The sequence below is a fragment of the Eurypyga helias genome, unplaced genomic scaffold (genome assembly GCF_000690775.1).
Source record: "Eurypyga helias isolate BGI_N326 unplaced genomic scaffold, ASM69077v1 scaffold19351, whole genome shotgun sequence".
NCBI classification, from domain to species: Eukaryota; Metazoa; Chordata; class Aves; order Eurypygiformes; family Eurypygidae; genus Eurypyga; species Eurypyga helias.
In genome coordinates this window covers 1-19,172 of record NW_010231726.1, presented here as the reverse complement: position 1 = coordinate 19,172, position 19,172 = coordinate 1, and the positions used below count along the sequence as shown (strand labels likewise).

The following is a 19,172-nucleotide window of genomic DNA, read 5'->3' as shown; positions in this document are numbered from 1 at the left end:
GGGAAAGAAAAGAAGCTAAAGATCAGCTTGACCTGAACAAATCATAAATCGTAAATAGAAGTCTGTTTAACTTAAAAAACAAACTTTATGATAAAAAGATAAAATACTGGATCTGAGACTTTGGATGCTGAATCCGAAATTTTGGAAATCCTGGAATGAAATTCTGCACAAGCCTCTCCCTGATAAAATGAACTAGCTGTAAGAACTAGAGTTGTGTGAACAAAGAAATAGTTGATCCTCTGTGATAGTAAGGCCTTGGATTATTTGACACTGCAATCATCTCTGAACATTATTGTTGAATATATATTGTTTCTATTTGTATCTTAAACTTTACTTGAGCTTGTATTCATAATCATTGGATACTTTGCTTACTACTCTCATCACAAAAGGAAAGCAAAAGTCAACAGCCAGATTTTTTTTTCCCTTAAACAGTTGGCGTTACCCCTCATGGCTATGCTTCCAGGTTTGAAATCAGCTTTGTTGACAAGTTTGATGTAGCCTTTGGGAGAGAAGGCGAGACAATTAGCCTGGGCTGCACAGTTGTCATCAGTCCTGATATCAAGCGCTTCAAACCAGACATTGAATGGTACAGAAATGGTGAGAGTGTTTGCAAGAAGAAATATAAACTATTTTACATAAATCTTTAGTTATTCTGGCATATGTGAACATTATGATTTGGTCATCACTTTCTCAGATTTCTAAACAGTAACATTTTCTCCTTTTCATTTAAAATATTTTTCAAAATTTAGCACTTTGAAATGGAAACAATTACAAAATAGTCAAAGCACCGTGAAAGTCTTTCTTTCTTAAAAAAATTAAATTAAAAGCATTTCTATCAGCTCCAACATCTATGTAGCCCATCTACATATCCCACATAGCTTTTACTACTTATTTATATGCCAAGACATTGAAGTAGTTGCACTAATGTGTTGTGCAACCGCTGATAAAAAAGTTGTTGTTCTCTGAACTTACACTTTGTAAATGAAACCAAAATTGGCATGAGAGCAGAATTAGTTGCAATGTGTGATTGTCTCTGAAGACTGAAAGCTGCATAATACAAATGGTCTCTTTAGTATTTCTAATTTATCTGTTCCCCATACTCAGAATCTATTCCTCAGTAGATCCAGTTAGTTCTCCTCATGAAATTCTCTAATTTCTAGGTGTTCTTATTACACCATCCAAATGGGTCCAGATGCACTGGAGCGGGGAGCGAGCTTCATTGACACTGACGCATGCAAACAAGGAAGATGAAGGTCTTTACACTCTACGAGTGGTGATGGGAGACTACTATGAAGAGTACAGTAGCTATGTCTTTGTTCGAGGTAGGATATTGTCTTGTGAATTAAACTCAATAGAGAAATGAGGGAAATGCTGGCAAAATCAGTCTTGGCCATTTTAGGTCCTTTTTTTCCAATAAAAATAATTATTTTCTATTAATAGATTCTATCAATATAACTTCCAATTGTTATCTCTGAAAAAATTGAATGCATATGTCAAACTTTCGTTTCACATGCTAGAAGACTTCTAAAGCACACTGGCATTCTAAGGAGCAAATTTAGATGAGGGAAATGCTGGCAAAATCAGTCTTGGCCATTTTAGGTCCTTTTTTTCCAATAAAAATAATTATTTTCTATTAATAGATTCTATCAATATAACTTCCAATTGTTATCTCTGAAAAAATTGAATGCATATGTCAAACTTTCGTTTCACATGCTAGAAGACTTCTAAAGCACACTGGCATTCTAAGGAGCAAATTTAGGGTATTGATGTTTTTTTTTTTTCTCAATTTCAGCCTGTGAAGAGTACTGAATATAAGTCATAAAGAGGAAAAATCTCCATAATAACTCTAAAACTTATTTTTTGTAGCCATCTCACTGCTAGTTAAACTTCATTGTCTTGATCAAGATTTTGTGTGCCGTTTGAGGGGTTCTCTCTAATGCAAAATGCAGGAAAAAATACAGTGGAAGGGAAACACAAACGTCTATGCCTGGGGAAGAATAACCTAATGCACAAGTACAGGCTGGGGGCTGCCTCACTGGAAAGCTGCTTTTCAGAAAAGACCCTGGGGGTCCTGGTGGAAACCAAGGTGAACATGGGACAGCAATGTGCCCTTGTCGCAAAGGTCAGCAGCATCCTGGTCTCAGTTCAGAGGAGCATTGCCAGCAGGTTGAGGAGGTGATCCTTCCCCTCTGCTCAGCCCTGGTAAGATTCATCTGGAGTGCTGTGTCCAGTCCTGAGCTCCCAGCACAAGGGAGACATGGACTGACCAGAGTGAGTCTAGCAAAGGGCTGTGAATGTGGTTAAGGGCTAAGTGCATCTCCAATATGGGGAAAGGCTGATAGGGTTGGAGCTGTTCAGCCTGGAGAAGAGAGGGCATAGGGGGAGTTTATCCACGTGTACAAATAGCTGATGGAGGGGAATAAGGAAGACAGAGCCAGGCTCTTTTCAATGGTGGTCACTGCCAGGACAAGAGACAACGGACACAAATTAAAATACAGGAAAGCTTATTTGAATATAAGAAAACACCTTTTTTAATGCAGGGGTGGTTGAACACTGGAACAGGTTACCCAGACAGGCTGTGGAATCCCCATCATTGGAGATACACAAAACCTGATTTGACAGAGTCCTGGGCAACCAGCTCTAGCTGACCCTGCTTTGAGCCGATGTTTGGACCATGCAATCTCCAGAGGCATCAGTCAATCTTGACTGTTCTGTGATTCTCTAAAGTAAAGCAGCAAAGTGTAGAATTAAAATGTAATTTCTCTGGGCATTGTTTCCTTGTATCAGGCAGAACTTCCTTGAATGCCTATGGGAGAAATATTTCTTTAAAAGGAGCCATGGCTATCAGGTTGCATGCTGATTCTATATCAGTCCCAGCTGCTGGAAATTCTTGGCTCTGAGACTGTGCCCAGCATGATGTTTTGTTGCCAAGTCCAGCAGAGCTGTGTGAGATAACAGCATGGTCAGAAAATATGACTGAAGCAGATGTTTTCATCACCTGAAGAGTCTACGGAAACGAGCATGTGTGACAAGGAATAGGGCTTGTCTTTCTTGTTTCGTTTTAAACTGTGCTGCTGTAAAAATAAATGATCACCCTCGTTCCTTTTACATCTTGTAGCAATGCAGGTATGAGCTGACTGAGAACCCACTACCCCTTTCACAGGAGTATCTTACTAGCCAATCAATGTGTTTTCTGAATTCTAATTAGATTAATTATTACTTAAATTACTTAAATGGTCCCACAGATTCAGTTGGCTAGTATATTCCTTACTAGTCCTCCAAAATTGTAAGCAAATTTGCTATAGATGGATAGCTAGAGTATTTAAGCACAAGCAGTTGTCTTTCTGTGTCATGTGTGGAAATTCCTGTGTATTGATGGAAATGAGTGATGCAGTAATCTGGCTTGTAACGTTAGACCTTTAAACAGGCTCTGAGAGCATGTGTGAGTCCTCTGCCATGGCTACAGGTCAGTATTTGAAATCCTAGCCTCCTGAGGTTGATCAGCCATGTTGGTTGTCCCAGCTATTTCCTTTCTGTCTTGGAAAGAAACTGTGGTGTCTCATGTTAGTCAAGTGGTAAATATGGGCAATTAAAACCTATTGTATGGAGATCACTGGAAGATGTATTGTTACTAATGTTTTTATTATTTTGTTATGGTAACTTGATTGATTACTCTATACATTATTGATTTTAAAATGAATCAGAGTAACTGTAATTAGAACCTGGACTCTGTATCTTTGGCTCAGTTTCAAAAGCTCCAGGTGATGCTGCTCTGCCTATAAGAGAAGACATAGTGTTCAGTGTGGGTTTTTTTTTCTGAAGGCTACTGTTTTACTTAATGAAGCATGTTAAATACTCCTATAAGGACTTTTTTTTTCTGAAAGCATAAAAAATAGGGAATACTGTATATGGTAATACAAAATCCTGTAGTGACTTGAAACATTAAAACTTTCTAAGAAGTCTGAGACTCAGATGGAATGTATGAATAATACTTATTAGCACAATATTCTTTGTTTTAAGGCATATACATCTTTCTTGTCTAAGTCAAGTCTTCTTTTGAAGTAGTGGTCTTGAAAACTGTTACACGTAACTGTAAAAATCAATGTTATTCTTCAAAGAAACAACCACTCTCCTTTGAAAGTCTTTCATACAATCTCCCTGCAAAGCTTATTTTTCTGTATGTGAAGATTATCCCATCTCACAAATCAGACTCTTCACTATGTGAACAGTAAAATTCCCCCATGCCCAGCACTGTGCTCTGTTTTTTAAAGCCTTAGATAAGATATTTCTAGAAGCTGATGCTGGAGCCAAGACCCTTTGACACCAGCAGTCTGTGGTTTGTGATAAACACTTGAAAGAAAAAATATGCTCATTCTTATGAATGTTATATTCCACAATGATAATATATGTTACAATGAAACTTAAAAAGGTTTCAATACCTTTGCAGTTCATAACTAACCAAAACCAAAGGATGAAGAACTATGTGTGGACATAAGATATTTAATTTAGTGTTGTATATACAATGGGTGAATACTTTTGATTGTGCTATCGCCTGGCTGTAAGGCAAGATAATTAGCCTCTTCTGCTAAATAGAATAGCAGGTAAATATATAGTCTGCCAAGTTTTCAGTTCAGCTTTGTCTCTGCAGCTATCTAACCAGAACGTATGTTACCAATTTTATTTAAAGTGTCCAGGTGAATTACGTTTACAGTATGCTGTAACATATTAAGCATTTGTAAATGTGGCAAAGAGAAAACCAAAGCCTAGAAAAACACTGGCATTATAAAAACATATACTTTTTGGAGCCAGTAATGGAACTTACATTTTTTCAGTCAGTAGGAGCAGCGTTCGGTCTTTAAAGATTAGTAATTGCGAAAGAACTGTGGTTCACATTTGGAAACATATGCCTCCATCCTCATAGATGCTGATGCTGAAATCCCTGGAGCCCCTGGCGCACCACTGGATGTGCAGTGCTTAGATGCCAACAAAGATTATGTCATTGTCTCCTGGAAGCAGCCCGCTGTTGATGGAGGAAACCCCATCCTCGGGTACTTCATTGACAGGTCAGTGAGCATGCTAGACTGGACAATTCATATTGCTGTTCATTTTAACTCAACTTATTCAGTGTTTCTCTGTAACAATAAGAATTGGAAAGAATTTTTAAAAATATGAAAACTGCATGTGTCACATAATGGCAGAACTCCAAAACCTCGGGGTTTAAGAAATTCAGACAGCATTTTGAGACTTCCAATGACGTTTCCAGAACTGATAACTTTTGTTTGGATTTCAGTAACAGAACACATCATCAGTAATACAGAGGTTATTCAGATGCATAAAAAAGGGGTATTGCTTTGTGAAAAAAATCTAACATCAGTACATTTAATGCAAATACGATTGTACTGCTTTGATAACATGAGTGTCACTTACTGCTGTAACTATGCTGTGCTAGCTCTAAGTTACAGCTTTTTAACATTCATTAGAGCATCCTAAACAAAAGAGAGGACTAGATTTTGAAAAATAATATTTCATTTTAAAGCTTGGCTACTGAGGGAGGTTAGCAATGAGAGTAACTGCAAGACAAATGGCATTTTGCTTTTTCTCATATGTCCACCTCCTTTCTACATTTGCTCTTAAATTCAACGCTGTGTTCCTGTTCTCCAGTATTTGATCCCATGGAAGGTATTTAGGCACCCAAATATTCCCTCCCTGTTGCTGCTTCTCTCTTCCTTCTGCCAGAAACTGTCCTCCTGCCAGGTACAAGGCTCAGCAGCACTGGGACCAGCACTATCCCGTAGGGTCTTGTCGCGGTGGCTGCAGCCACTGCATCGCAGGCACCCTTGGAAGCAGGGTTCGGCTGGGTGCCTGACCTCAAGTTGTTCACAGCCATTTGTGTGCTGGGCTTGTCACACAGCTCACCATGGAGATCTCCATGCCCCATGAAGCCTATCATTTTACAGGATGTATTGTGGAGCACTGTGCAGGGAAGATGAAGTAGTTGCCTTCTGGCATCTGCAAAGGAGACAGGTATTTCGTGTATCTTCAGGCATGCTACAGCTGACACTCCCTAAGCATCCTGGAGCATAGTTTGGAGGACTTAAACAGTGACATGAGTTCTGTTGGTGTCCCTTCTTCACTTCAGGAAACAAGGAGTGCAGCTGTGAGGGATTTAGTGCACACCAAGGTGGTACTTCAACCCTTGGTGTAGCTGCTTGGATGCCACCAGTATGTAACACTGTTGAGGAAACTGGTATGGTCCAGCCAATGAACACGACAGATGGTGAAGATGTACAGGGGGGTGGGTACCCCGAGTTTGCATTTATCCCTTCCAATCACTGCTCTTGCTCTTTGTATTTTTCAGGTGTGAGGTTGGCACCGCCCACTGGACCCAGTGCAATGAGACTCCCGTGAAGTTTGCTCGTTTTCCTGTCACTGGTCTGATCGAAGGCCGTTCCTACATTTTCCGAGTCCGAGCTGTGAACAAAGCTGGCATTAGCCTACCATCCCGAGTGTCAGAGCCCGTGGCTGCTCTGGATCCTGCTGACAGAGCCAGGCTTAGAAGTAAGATGTGGTTTTTGCAGGTTGCCTGAGGGGTTTACATGAAGTCACAACTCATTAAAAAATGATTGCCTACTCACAAGTCCTTGGAATCCCACTAGAGGGAGCAATGCAAAACCAAAATTGCCTGAGGGTTTTACATGAAGTCACAACTCATTAAAAAATAAGTATGATTGCCTACTCACAAGCCCTTGGAATCCCACTAGAGGGAGCAATGCAAAACCAAAATTTCCTTTGGAGACAGCTTTGCCCAGAAGCAGTGCTCTTTGGGCAAAGTGCCCTATCTGCTCAAATGGCTTTGGCTGGCTTTGGTGCTATGCTCTGAACTTGCAGGAAGGGAGGAAAAGGCACAGGGGAGGTAATCGCCTGAAGAGATTTGCTTTTTTTCAGCCAACAAAAAAGCTGAACAGTTACTGTGAATAGTCTCTCCCTGTGCCACAGACAGGGGTGGCTGATTTTGTGCTCATGTGACAATGAAGTCTTGCAGTAACATCAGAACAATATCAGGGTAGCCAAACAGTTTCCAAGCTGTCTGCTTTAAAGTTAACATTTCACAAGCCCAGGGTATTTTCCTCGTGAACTGGAAATGTCCTAGTCAAAAAGGCTTTGCTGAGGATTTTAGCCAAAGTTTGTTTCAAAATCCCCCTCTCTACCCATAAGCCAAAATTGTATGCCCAAAATCCAGTTATTTCTACTTGTTTCTGAAGTTTGACTATATGATATGGTTCAGTGCGAAGGGATATCGTATGCAAAGCTACTGGGCTCACACACCATCATCTTGTATGTCTTACTCTACATAATGCTGCAAGCTACAGACTGCAGTCAGATGAACAAGGTTCCCATTCAGAATAAAAACAAAAGGCTGGAGGAAGGAGGTTTGGCACTGCCAGGAAACGTGCTCAGACAGATGTGTGAAACCTGAAGCCTGGAGTAGGCCTCTCCTTTTCACTGGGAAATACGGAAGCTATCTCAGGAGATGAAGTCTGCTCATGCTGGCCCATTCCCATTATATCTCCTACTTGTGTCCACCATGATCCTCTCTTCTCCCCACTTGCTCCCTCTCTGCTCACATCTCCAAAACAGATCAGCCAACATAAGGTAAAGCACATGGAGCTGCAGAACAGCATTTGCAAAAATAATCTCTGAAAGTGCATTGACCTGGTTGATAGCTGAATGCATAACTACAATAATACGATAACGTAGGAGTATTGAGAGAGCCACCCAAAATCATATCAAGTGTCTATGTTGAGTCAGGTTGAGTGAGCCATATCTTTTATGGATGTGACCCATGATTTGAAATCTTGTAATGTGAGGGAAAGCAGTTAAACAGAGACAAAGAGCAACCTGCAGGAATTCAGCTGTTCCTGTAATAAGTGAGCTGTTAAATCACATGAATAGAGCATGGAAAATAAAGTTGAAGTAAATTCTCCGAAAACAATGAGCTGAGTGAGCCAAATACCTCTACTTGTCAGCTAGGTGACTTCAGTGACATTTCAGAGAGGAATACATGTTTCAGTGGATTAAATTTTCTAGCTATATTGGTGGTTGAGCTGCTCTCAATATTCAGGCTGGTCAGCCTACAGCTAGCTTGGGTAACTAGCATGTTACATGAGCAACAGTCACAGCAGTAACCAAAAATGGAGCTCACGTGAATCTTGCAAATGTTAGTTTTGAACATCAAAAGAGTCAGTTTTCTCATTATTTCAGAAGTTCCTGAAGTCTCCCATTTCTATGATACCTCTGACATTTGTTTCAGGTCACCCTTCTGCTCCCTGGACTGGACAGATTATTGTCACTGAGGAAGAACCTGCAGGTAAACATGTCCCTTTTGCCTACAGAAATCTAATGTGAAGCTGGCTGAGTAATTAGGAAAACTCCCGGTGAGTTCAGTGGACTTTGGCACACACCCAAAGTTTGTTGTTCTGAGAGTCATTTGACCTTGAATAACTCCCAACTTGGTTGTTGAGGTGAGGTTTCATTATTCAGGACCTAACAAATAAACATGCTTAGAGTTAAAGGAAGGACATTAAACCCCAATATTTAGAAGACTTCTAACTCTATATTTAAACAAACAAACAAAAAAATCAGCTGCCAAAGCATATTAATACCCCTTCTATGATTTAATTATGGCACTAATTCTGGCATAAATATGAAGGAATTAAATCCCAATTCCCTTTCCTATTCTTTTCCCCTATTCTTCAGAGGGTGTTGTTCCAGGTCCACCTACAGATCTCCAAGTTATTGAAGCCACCAAGACCTACGTTGTGCTTAGCTGGAAACCACCTGGACAGCGGGGCCATGAGGGTATCATGTACTTTGTGGAAAAGGTAAAATTTGACAGAGCCAGAATCATGTTGTGGCAATCTCTTACGTTTGTTTTGCCTTCTCTTCTGAACTTGTAGTTAACTTTCATTTCCACCTGAGGCTTTCAGACTAGGACCAGCAGTAGAACTTCATCAACGTAAGAGTTAGCATTGATTAAGAAAAACTAGGAAGAAAGATGGGAAATAGGAAAGTAGATGTCAGAATGTGTCACACACTGTAATATCCTTCTATGAATTGTGTTATTGACCTACCCTAGAATAGACAGGCTGACAATATCCCTCTATAATGAGAAAGCACAGAGCAAAGTCACATTTAAAAAATATATATATGAACATATATACATTATATAAAATATAAAATTTGTATAATTGAAGCTTGTCTCGTGGGACAGATGTTGACATTTTGAATGGAGTTATTCTGCAAGAGCTTCTTAGCATCAGCACTTTCTCTTCCAGATGCCTTTTCATATTTATCCTCTACATTAACTTTCCATTTGCTTCACCAACTCAACAAAGATGACAAAATTTATTTTCTAGAACAGAATCAGTTTTAATTTCAGTGTCCCGCTTTTCTGAGATGTTTAGGTTTTTTTGCATGGCTCGTAGCCTAGAAAATTCTTCATGCCATTACCCTTTTTTGCTTGTATCTCATGGCTCACAAACCTTTTTATCAATGCTTTTCCCTATCAGTCTAGATGTGTCATCATGGGAGACATAAATATCTTCCCATTATGTGTTTTTCATCTGTTAAGAAATTTGGTCTAAATAAGTGAGTTTCACTTAGCAACAGACTTGGAGAGGATGAATATATGAATTTTGAGTTTCCATATAAGAAAGGGTTTTTTCAATAACCTATTGTATGCTGAGTACTGAGCACTAATGTCACATAGCCAGATAACGTTTTTCTGAGAATTTGAAATCCCTTAGAAACCAGAACTATTACTTGAAATTATCCTTTATGTAAATCACAGGCAAAAATTAATCACTAACATTGATGGTATAAATGATCATGGTATGTAGAGCTTCTAGCCACAGAAATAAAAACAATTCACAAACTAATTACACATGTTAGTTTTCTTTCTGGAAAAACGAAGGTCAGATCCTGATTGATTCTGGAAAACACCCCAAAAGCAATCTCAGCAGCATCTAGAAACAATGTGGTAATGTTAGTTCTGTTCTTTGAATGATGTTGAATGTCTGCAGAACTTCTTTTGAAAGTGTTCCAGAACTGGATGCAGTTAATAACATCACTTCCTTGCTGCGGAGAGGAGTTTGGCTTTGATATAATAAAACCAGTAAGGTTTTATGTACCTTTTGTTGGAGTAGGTGGACACATGGCATATCCATAAGCTTTGAAATACACTCATTCTGTGGAAAAGCCCAAATGTTCTCCCTGTTCTCCATAGCAGACATGCATTTGGTGGTCTGGGCAGAAAGTCTTGTCGGGTTAGTCACTCAGCTTTCAGAGAATTTTGTTCCAAATGCTGTTTTTCGGTTTGACTGCAGTGCATTGCTGGCACAGAGGACTGGCAAAGGGTAAACACTGAGATCCCTGTGAAGTCTCCTCGTTTTGCAGTTTTTGATTTGGCTGAAGGCAAATCCTACTGCTTCCGAGTTCGCTGTTGCAATTCAGCTGGCATTGGTGAACCTTCGGAAGCAACTGAAGCCACTGTGGTGGACGACAAACTCGGTAAGTGTGTGGTCATATGTAGTAAGTCACCTCCATGGTATGTTTTCAGTTTATGATGTGACTGTGTTGTCTGAAGACAGATAGCTGCCCAGTAACTAACTCGCGTATGAAGAGTAGTCAGCGATTTATTCCCTTTAGCTAAAATAATTTTAGTTTGTGTTGTTGAACCTTTTAATGTGCAGTCAAATGACAGATGCAAACCGAGGGAAATAAGTTGCAAATAACAATGCCAGAACCTCATGGGCTGAAAATAGTGAAAGAAAACGAAAACTCAAGGAAGTACAAAAATATTTTGGTTTACTTCGTCTGGGCTTATTTTCAATAAAGACATCAGCAGAGTTTAACCTTCCTTGTTTGCCAAATCAAACAGAAGTGAAGAATTTAATACTTACTTGAACACAGAGACTATTTCCACTAGAAGAAAAGCCAAGATGTTCTCCCCAGCAAAGCATCAGTAGCTGTGTCTACATTACCAATTTGTTTCCAAATGGCAATGCAGAATGAATCCAGCTCCCAGATTGTTTGCTTCATATTGGTTGAATTCTCAGGGCAGTTTCACACACATGAACTACATTCTTTAAGAACAAGAGTAAAACAGCTCTTCTTGAAAAATACTTTAGATGTGTTTTGCTACTTAACAGAAGCATTTGTTTCTGACTTATTCTGTGGGCTGCACAAAATCCATCAGTGTGCACCTAACAGATTTTCCCTTTTGGAAAGCTCCAAATCACATCTCTGGTGCAGGTGTTCAGCACATGGAAATAACCTAAAAGTGATTTTAAGGAAATGTTCATAAGCATAGGCAATGGAGACGTGAGGAACCTCACCACCAAAAACTGAAACCTACTGATCCTGTCTTGCTGTGCCAGATTACTTGATTGCAATCAGAGGAGTTTTGGGAGGTTAAATCTATATTAATTGTGACAATATAATAGAGAATAGAATGTCATTTTTATTTCATTTGTAAATGTTGACTGTCTGGTCACTAAATAGTTTTTGTTTGTCTCCCACAGATATTCCCAAAGCTCCTGGGCGTATTATGCCAACTAGGAATACAGATACCTCAGTTGTTGTCACTTGGACAGAGCCCCCAGATGCCAAGGAGCTGGTTGGGTACTACATTGAGTCAAGTGTAGTTGGATCTGGTCGTTGGGAACCATGCAACAACAATCCAGTGAAAGGCACAAGGTAATGGATTTTAAAGCATGGAAATTATGGTCACCAGGTTTTGATTTACTGGGTATATATTCTTTCCAGCAATTAATAGTAGTTGAGTTAATGGCTGTGGTAGGCAGCAGCCTGGAATCACTCTTGTAGGTGAAGTTCATAAGAATTTATAAAAACATATTTCAAGCTGTGAGTCTTGTCCAAAAGGAATTTATAATCAGCCTTATATTACAAACAATTAGTCAAGGGAAAGGAAACATGGACATTGCTAGTGAAGAAAAGAGAAGCTGCTTGCTAGTTTTAGCTATTGTGCAGCCTATCAGTTTGATGAAAAACACTACACCGAGGAATGACTGAAGTTACAAATGTAGAAAACCAAACCGCGTAATGTTTGGAAGCCAAGTCCTTTGTTTTGGAAGACTGCTCTGAGCGTATCTGAACTGTGTATCTAGAATGTCATGTGGACTATATCATGCTAACAGTATTACTGTCTAACTGCTTTTTCACTTGATAATTACAAGTTATTAATGAACACTCTGTGGGTATAAACTCAAATTTCTTAGCAATGTGAAGCTCAGCCTCTAGCCAGAAAAGGCAATCAAGATTTTAAACTTTGCAAGCTAAATCAGTTTTGTGTGAATAAGGATGTAATCTTCATAGTCTAAAGGAGTAATTGCAGAACTTCAGATCAAGTGGATCGATGTCAATCCAGAAACAGTTTCTGCTTATTATGACTGATTATGCTTATTTATAATTGCTATCCATGACAACCCTTATTGCAGTGAGACTCTGCCAAATACTCTTGGGCCAAATTTCTTGTTTAGAAGGACATAGGAATGCTTAGTATAGCAAAAGTACCTAAAACCCCACTTGTTTGAATACAAACACAACAACTTCCCTTAAGTATTGTTTTGTGCATTCATATTGCAACTGCTGTATGTCCTGATATTGTATACTTTTGTATATACTTCTATGATTTATATTTTTGCTTACATCAGGTGTTGGTGACATTTTGTGCTGTTTGCTTATTTTAAAATAAGAAACATGATTTCTAGTCACTGTAAAAATAAAAATATATGCTTTTTATAAAAATAAACTAAAGTATAAAGATACTTTTAATATTGTGATGTGACTGCACTGCTTAGGTTCCTATCACGGCACTTTTGGTCAGTGTGATGTAATGTATGATGCAGTCAGGCACAGGCTGTCTGTTAACTCTTGACTTTTCTGGTTGAGTCAATCTCAAAGCACTAGCTGTGGCTCATAGTTTGCATTATGCAGGACATTTTGATGTTTTGAAATGTATTTCCTGCACATATATGGTGAAAGCAAAGTATTTGGAAAAGTCTGGTAGAACGAGAAGGGAAAATTCTGCTCTGAAAATTTAATTCAGGTTTTATTTCTTTCTCTAAAGTAAAATTTTTTATTTTGAAATACATTTTGTTTTTCACATTATATTTGTTTTGTACTTCATTGCACAATGTCAGCGTTGTTAGTGCAAGACACGACATTATAAACTAGAAGAAAATAAAGGTAACATTAAATAAAATACACTTAAAATACCTATTGAAAGATAAATGTTGTTTTAAATAAAATGTTTACATTTCCAAAACACATTTTTTTTTTTTTAAAGTTATTCCTGTCCTGGGAAATCTTGTGTTTTCAGGGTTAACACCAGAGAAAATTTGAGGGGTTTTTTATGTGATCACTAAGTAATGCGGTAGAAGAAACATTCTAATAAAAAGGTTTACCTGACAGATTACTGTGTGATGGGTAGAAGCAAGAAAGTGAAATAAAAAATCAGATACTTTTTTTTTAATCTCTTGTACAATGCCCTGTAACTTTTTTGAACACTGCAATATTTCATGTATGATTGGAAGTGAATTATGGGAGTTTCAGTTACAAGGATCTATTACTTAATGTCAAGAAGATATCCCACAAGCAAATATAGACCTTCTCTGATGATTTTTTGCATTGTTTCCGCTAGGAAAAGTTTTTTTTATATACTAGCAGAAGTAAGGTAGGTAGACCCTCTTGTAACATAACTTATGTAGTCTTAAGAAGGAAAGAGTTTTTTTTTAAACAGTATGACTGAAGAGATGTAGACCTTCATTTAAGTGACTGGGGTCATGATTTATCCTCAGTTTTCAGAAACCAGAATAAATTTTATGGAAAAAAAGCTTTCTTTTCCCCCCTTAAGTTTTTTGTTTTCTTCATAATACTTTCTAAGTATTCCTTCACTGGTTTGTTTTAGATTCATTTGTCATGGGCTTGTCAATGGTGAGAAGTACATTTTCAGAGTCAGAGCTGTTAATGCAGCGGGACTCAGTGAATTTTCACAGGATTCAGAGCCTATAGAAGTGCAAGCAGCCATTGGTAAGCTATTTTCCATTGTTCTTTTTAATGGTATATGTATTTTTAATTAAGTAAAGATGTTTTCAGCCACTATTTGTAACTAATTGTTTTGTTTTACAATGCTGTCCACAAATAATAATTTATCCATAGATCCTATGGTCTCACAGCCATCGTTTCACAGTGACTACACTCTTGTAGCCTGTTCACTTTCACCATCCAGTCTTCAGGTTTTTCTTGTGAACCACCATAAGAGAGCACTGCCAAGTTCACTTGATAAATATCCTGGAAAATGGAATGTCATTCTGACTCCGTAATGCGGTATTTGTCACCTCTAATGCACACCATCCTATATACAGTCAGTTCCTAAGAAATCTGCTTCTCTCCCTAAGCCTACTAATCAGTGCAATGTGTCTTTTGTAAATGTTCTATAACCCTGTGTGTTGTCCCTTTATTGATTAATTATTTTTGTTTTACCACTGCCTGAACTAATCCATAATGATTAATGAGATCATTGGATCAGAATAAATTGTATGTCTGCAACATCCTCGCTCTCGCTTATATGAAACGTGCATGCCATAGAGCAGAGAGATGTGGCCTGGGGCAATTACGTGAGATCAGCTTGAAAGGATCAGAAATATGACTTGGGAGATCTCATACTAAAGTAATTGTAGCAAATTAAGATTGCTATTAACTTTCCATATTTCTTCTGCTCTGAAAAATAGACATTAGTAAAAGAGCATTATGTGTGAGCAGACTGAGACATATTCTATGCATTTCAAATTTTTGTGAATTCAAGCTTAACATTTTGTGTGTAAAACCTGTGATTTGTCATACTTTGGCTGTATTGTTCAACGTATGCATTTCTTCATTCTGTTGACTAAATGGAAGGTGAAAAAAAGAAAATGTATTCTAATTCAAAATGTCTTTGCTGTTTTCTGGCAATTATAGGGGGAGGATTGCTTCATGGTGTGTGTCCTGAACTGAGTGGTAAAGCTGGTGGACTAACAGACTGCACTACTAGCTGGGAAGGCATGCATGAGTCCTCCCAGCCTATCTTTGACACAGGCGCTTTGCTAAATTGCAATGCTAAATTTAATAGAGACACACTACCCAGTAGCTCTGACAAAGTGGGGAATATGGGAGTCAGTAACACGAGAGAAATGCTTAAGGACGCTATCGCATCTGCACCACAAAATGCTGCTTCTAAGCAGGCAAGTAAGTCTCGACCCGGGGATGTTTTGACTCTGGAAAAAGTGACAAAGAAGAAAGATATAGGTGAGAGCTAATAAAATAAATATATTTCACTGCTTTGCTTCATCCACTTCAGAAGGTTGTAACCTCTGTTCGTCCACACCACAAGTGAACGTGCTCTCCAATGATGCATCTTCCATCAGGCCTGTTAATTACACGCTCAACTCTCCGTTAAGATCATTATTCATGTAATGGTATTGGAGACTGCTTTACAAATTCAGTGTCTGTTGAAAGTGAAACATAAATATCCGTTTACTAATTTAATAGTTTGTTTGACTACAAATCAATGTATCCATGTATTATTTCTAAATCACTTCAGTAATTTGTTAGGAGTCTTGTTACCTAGTCTCTGGGTAGTACATGTGAAGGAAACAAAATCTGATTATGATGGTAAGCATGAATATCTGTGGTGTGTTAGGATATATGAAGATCCTTTGTGGATTTATGCTTAAGCTACAGCATACCCTCTGAGACACTGTGTTAATGAATGCTGTATTGTACCTCTGACAGAAATATGCAGTGAGGAAAACCTATCAAGTTGAAGGCACACACAAAAATATCACGTTTTATATCGTCTACAACTTAACTTCCACTGTGCCTTAGAAATGTGCGGCTTGAATTTCATTTAAGTCCTGGTACCTGGCCAGTGAACTGAATTCCTCCCCAGGCCTCTGAAGTGAGACTCAAAGCTTGTGCAAAGCATTGAATAGAAACCAAAGTTGAGGCACCTGGGTCTAGCTGGCACTGATATAAAACATTAAAGACAAAAGGAAACATATATGAGGTAGGATTTCCATGAAAAGCAGGACTTCAAGTTCACAAGCAGGGCTCTTCACAGATGTGTGACACTGAGTGTGGGCAAGCATTTCCCCATTAGATCCAGAAAAAGCTTTATAAGAAAATGGGTTGGGATGAAGTTAATGATTTCTGTATTGTTTAAAAAAAAATAATTAAAAAAGAGGATTATGCAACAATTTTTTTAATGTGAGTTCCAGTAATAGATGGGTTCCATTTCTGGTCAATCTACAGTGCCTATGATGATGTTCCCTTTCCTTAAGGTAAGATCATGTGATGGGTGCAATGATAAAATTTGCAGAATGTATAAATTTAAAAGAAAAAAAAAAAAGATGATAAAGTCCATTCTTGGAGGGGAAAAATGTGGGCTTATTAAAAAAAAAAAAGGAACTACAATAAATATTGTATGTGTGAAAATAGGCTTGCTTTCAGCGAAAGAAAACTAATCATTGCATCTTTTTTTTTTTACTTTTCCTGTAATGTTAGTTTTAGTTCCTCATTTTTCACAGTTTTAAAGCGAGGCCTGAACGCTTACATCAGAGCTGCAATTGCAATGCATTCTTTCACTATGTATCAGCTTGCTTCTCAAAAAAACCAAATGATCCTGAAAACTAATTCCTATGCAGTTTTGACTTTTTCTTTTGGTTTATGGAATCTTTTATCCTGCATTTCTTATTCCAACTCCAGAAACTGCCCTTTGGCCACATAAATATTGTCCTAATCAGGAAATGCAGGATGGGAGCCACCTGAATATGGTTATGGAATGCCACTGTAACATTGAAATTCAACTTCCTAATTATGTGTTATTCACATTGAAACAGCTGCTCCCTCTCCACCTTATGACATCATGGTACTTGAGAGTGTTCGTGACTCGATGGCATTAGGATGGAAACAACCTAAAGTTATTGGTGGAACTGAAATCACCGGCTACTACGTGAACTACCGTGAAGTGGTTGATGGAGTTCCTGGGAAATGGATGGAGGCCAACATAAAGGCCATAAGTGAGAGGGCATACAGGGTAAGAGGTTGACTCCCGTTATTGCTGTGGGTGCAGACAGTATCTCCAAAACAGATCTCAAAAACAGATTGGGATGAATTATGATTCAGTGTACAGATTGCTGTTCAGACTGTTTTATGTCCATGATGATAAATTTATTTAGCTCTGTTAAACTTCTCTGCAAAATTATTTGTACACTTATCTGTTAGTCTGACACCGTCATCTGTGAAGTCGCTACTCTAGACATAGCCTGAATTTTTCTAAGTCAGGCTCTCACAACAAACAGCATTCATGCTGGGCTGGTTTGGACCTACCCCAGTGCTTGCTGGTGCTGGAACCAGCTCTATGCCCACTGTGTTCTGTGATCAGTTCTTGACCCAGTTTAGAGATAGTGCTAGCTACAACCTTGCTGAGCTGCTTTACAAATTAAAAACAATGCCAGGGCTGAGTTTCACCCCACTGTGAGGACAACCCTTGCCCTAAGTGAACTTGCTCTGTATCACAAGACAGATTAATGTGATAGTTGAGCAACAGCCTGCTCTCTCCCTGACTGCCAGTGTCTATCAAGAGGAAAAGGGGTTTACAATTTGAGTGTGCTACGACCACTCATGTATGCTCCACCACTGATTAGAGGAAAAGCCGAGATAGTAATGGCCTTATGTATAATGTCAATAACGCTTTCACCTCTTCAGGCACTTAGAAGCATGCTCATGCTTAATTGCCACGGTGACTTTCTTCTAAAGCCTTAAGGTTAATAAGTACCATCTGATTGATTCTGCAGATTCATAACCTGAAGGAAAACATGGTGTACCAGTTCCAGGTGGCTGCTGCTAACCTGGCTGGGGTTGGGACACCCTCCCTGCCCAGCCAGCCCTTCAAATGTGAAGAATGGACCATTGCCGTGCCTGGTAGGATCCTGAGTGGGAGGTAGAGGTTACTCACAGCCCAAGGGTGCTCTGTGACTGATTATCTAAGTTCTCAATGCTTTCAGTTTCCAGGGGAGTCAACAGGCACTGAAGTTCATACCAAGCTTGAATCTTCATCACTTTGATTTAGTACATTTACGCTGATGTGTTAAACAATCCCCACTTAATCAGTAGCATTTTACAAGCAGCTTGTATTTTCTTTATCTTTCCTGCTTGGTTCCTGTACTGTGTCTGCCACTCTGCCTCCTAGTTTAAATGGTAGACATAAATACCTGCCTAAGGTACAAGGCAGAGACAAATGAGGTCCTGTAGTCCTTGTCTAAGTGTATCACTTCAAGGCCAGATCTCTAGCCTTTTAACACTCATTGAAACGAATGAAAACAACCTCCATTGACTTCAGTGGACTTTAGAGCAGTCCTTGAAGCAGTACATTGGCTTAATTATTAACTTATTTCCACGAATTTGGAGTTTATTTGTCATTTTTGTTTGTTCATGAATATTTGATCAAGATACCAAATCTCAACAAATTGGATTGTTTTTTGGGCTAGTCTTTTTAATAGGTATGGGTTGTATTGTATTGGGACTTGATAAGATACAGAGGAGCTGCAAATGTTATGTCAGCTCTGAGTGTACAACACAGTGTCTGGTTTTGGTTTTTGAATTCTTATGCATTAACCCTTTTGTGATTTATTTTGATGCCACAACTCCAGTTTTTACCTTTCAGGGCCACCCCATGATGTCACATGCACAGAAGTTAGGAAGGACTCTTTAGTTTTACTGTGGAAGGAACCAGTTTATACTGGTCGTAGTCCCATAGCTGGTTATTATGTTGATATGAAGGAAACTGAAGCAAAGGAGGAACGTTGGAGAAGTGTCAATGAGAAACCACTTCAGAAGAAATTTTTGAAGGTAAATAGCTGAAGATTCAAGTACTGGTATAACAGTATGATCTTGAGGAAGTCAGCCTTCAACAGCATCATCCTGTGTTGATCATGGTTCCATTTAATGAAATACATAGGAGCTTATGTTGTGCCAAGGATACATGTGTAATGCACGGTAGGTATAGTGAGACAAGACAGTAACTCAGAGGACAATCATAGAATCATAGAATG

General features: G+C 38.7%; 1 protein-coding gene across 1 annotated transcript in view; it reads left to right on the top strand.

Annotated features, from left to right (window-relative positions):
- Positions 1-18,981, top strand: part of MYOM1 (myomesin 1) — a gene marked incomplete at its 5' end in the record, with an annotated part of 31,908 nt that extends 12,927 nt beyond the window's left edge. The window contains 13 exons of the mRNA XM_010161201.1: positions 433-597; positions 1,161-1,322; positions 4,922-5,063; positions 6,359-6,558; positions 8,312-8,368; positions 8,758-8,882; positions 10,386-10,569; positions 11,583-11,757; positions 13,991-14,112; positions 15,040-15,057; positions 16,959-17,155; positions 17,916-18,042; positions 18,785-18,981. Of these exons, the coding sequence (XP_010159503.1) occupies positions 433-597; positions 1,161-1,322; positions 4,922-5,063; positions 6,359-6,558; positions 8,312-8,368; positions 8,758-8,882; positions 10,386-10,569; positions 11,583-11,757; positions 13,991-14,112; positions 15,040-15,057; positions 16,959-17,155; positions 17,916-18,042; positions 18,785-18,981 (1,871 nt within the window). The remainder of the gene's footprint in view (positions 1-432; positions 598-1,160; positions 1,323-4,921; positions 5,064-6,358; positions 6,559-8,311; positions 8,369-8,757; positions 8,883-10,385; positions 10,570-11,582; positions 11,758-13,990; positions 14,113-15,039; positions 15,058-16,958; positions 17,156-17,915; positions 18,043-18,784) is intronic.
- Positions 18,982-19,172: the final 191 nt, after the last annotated feature.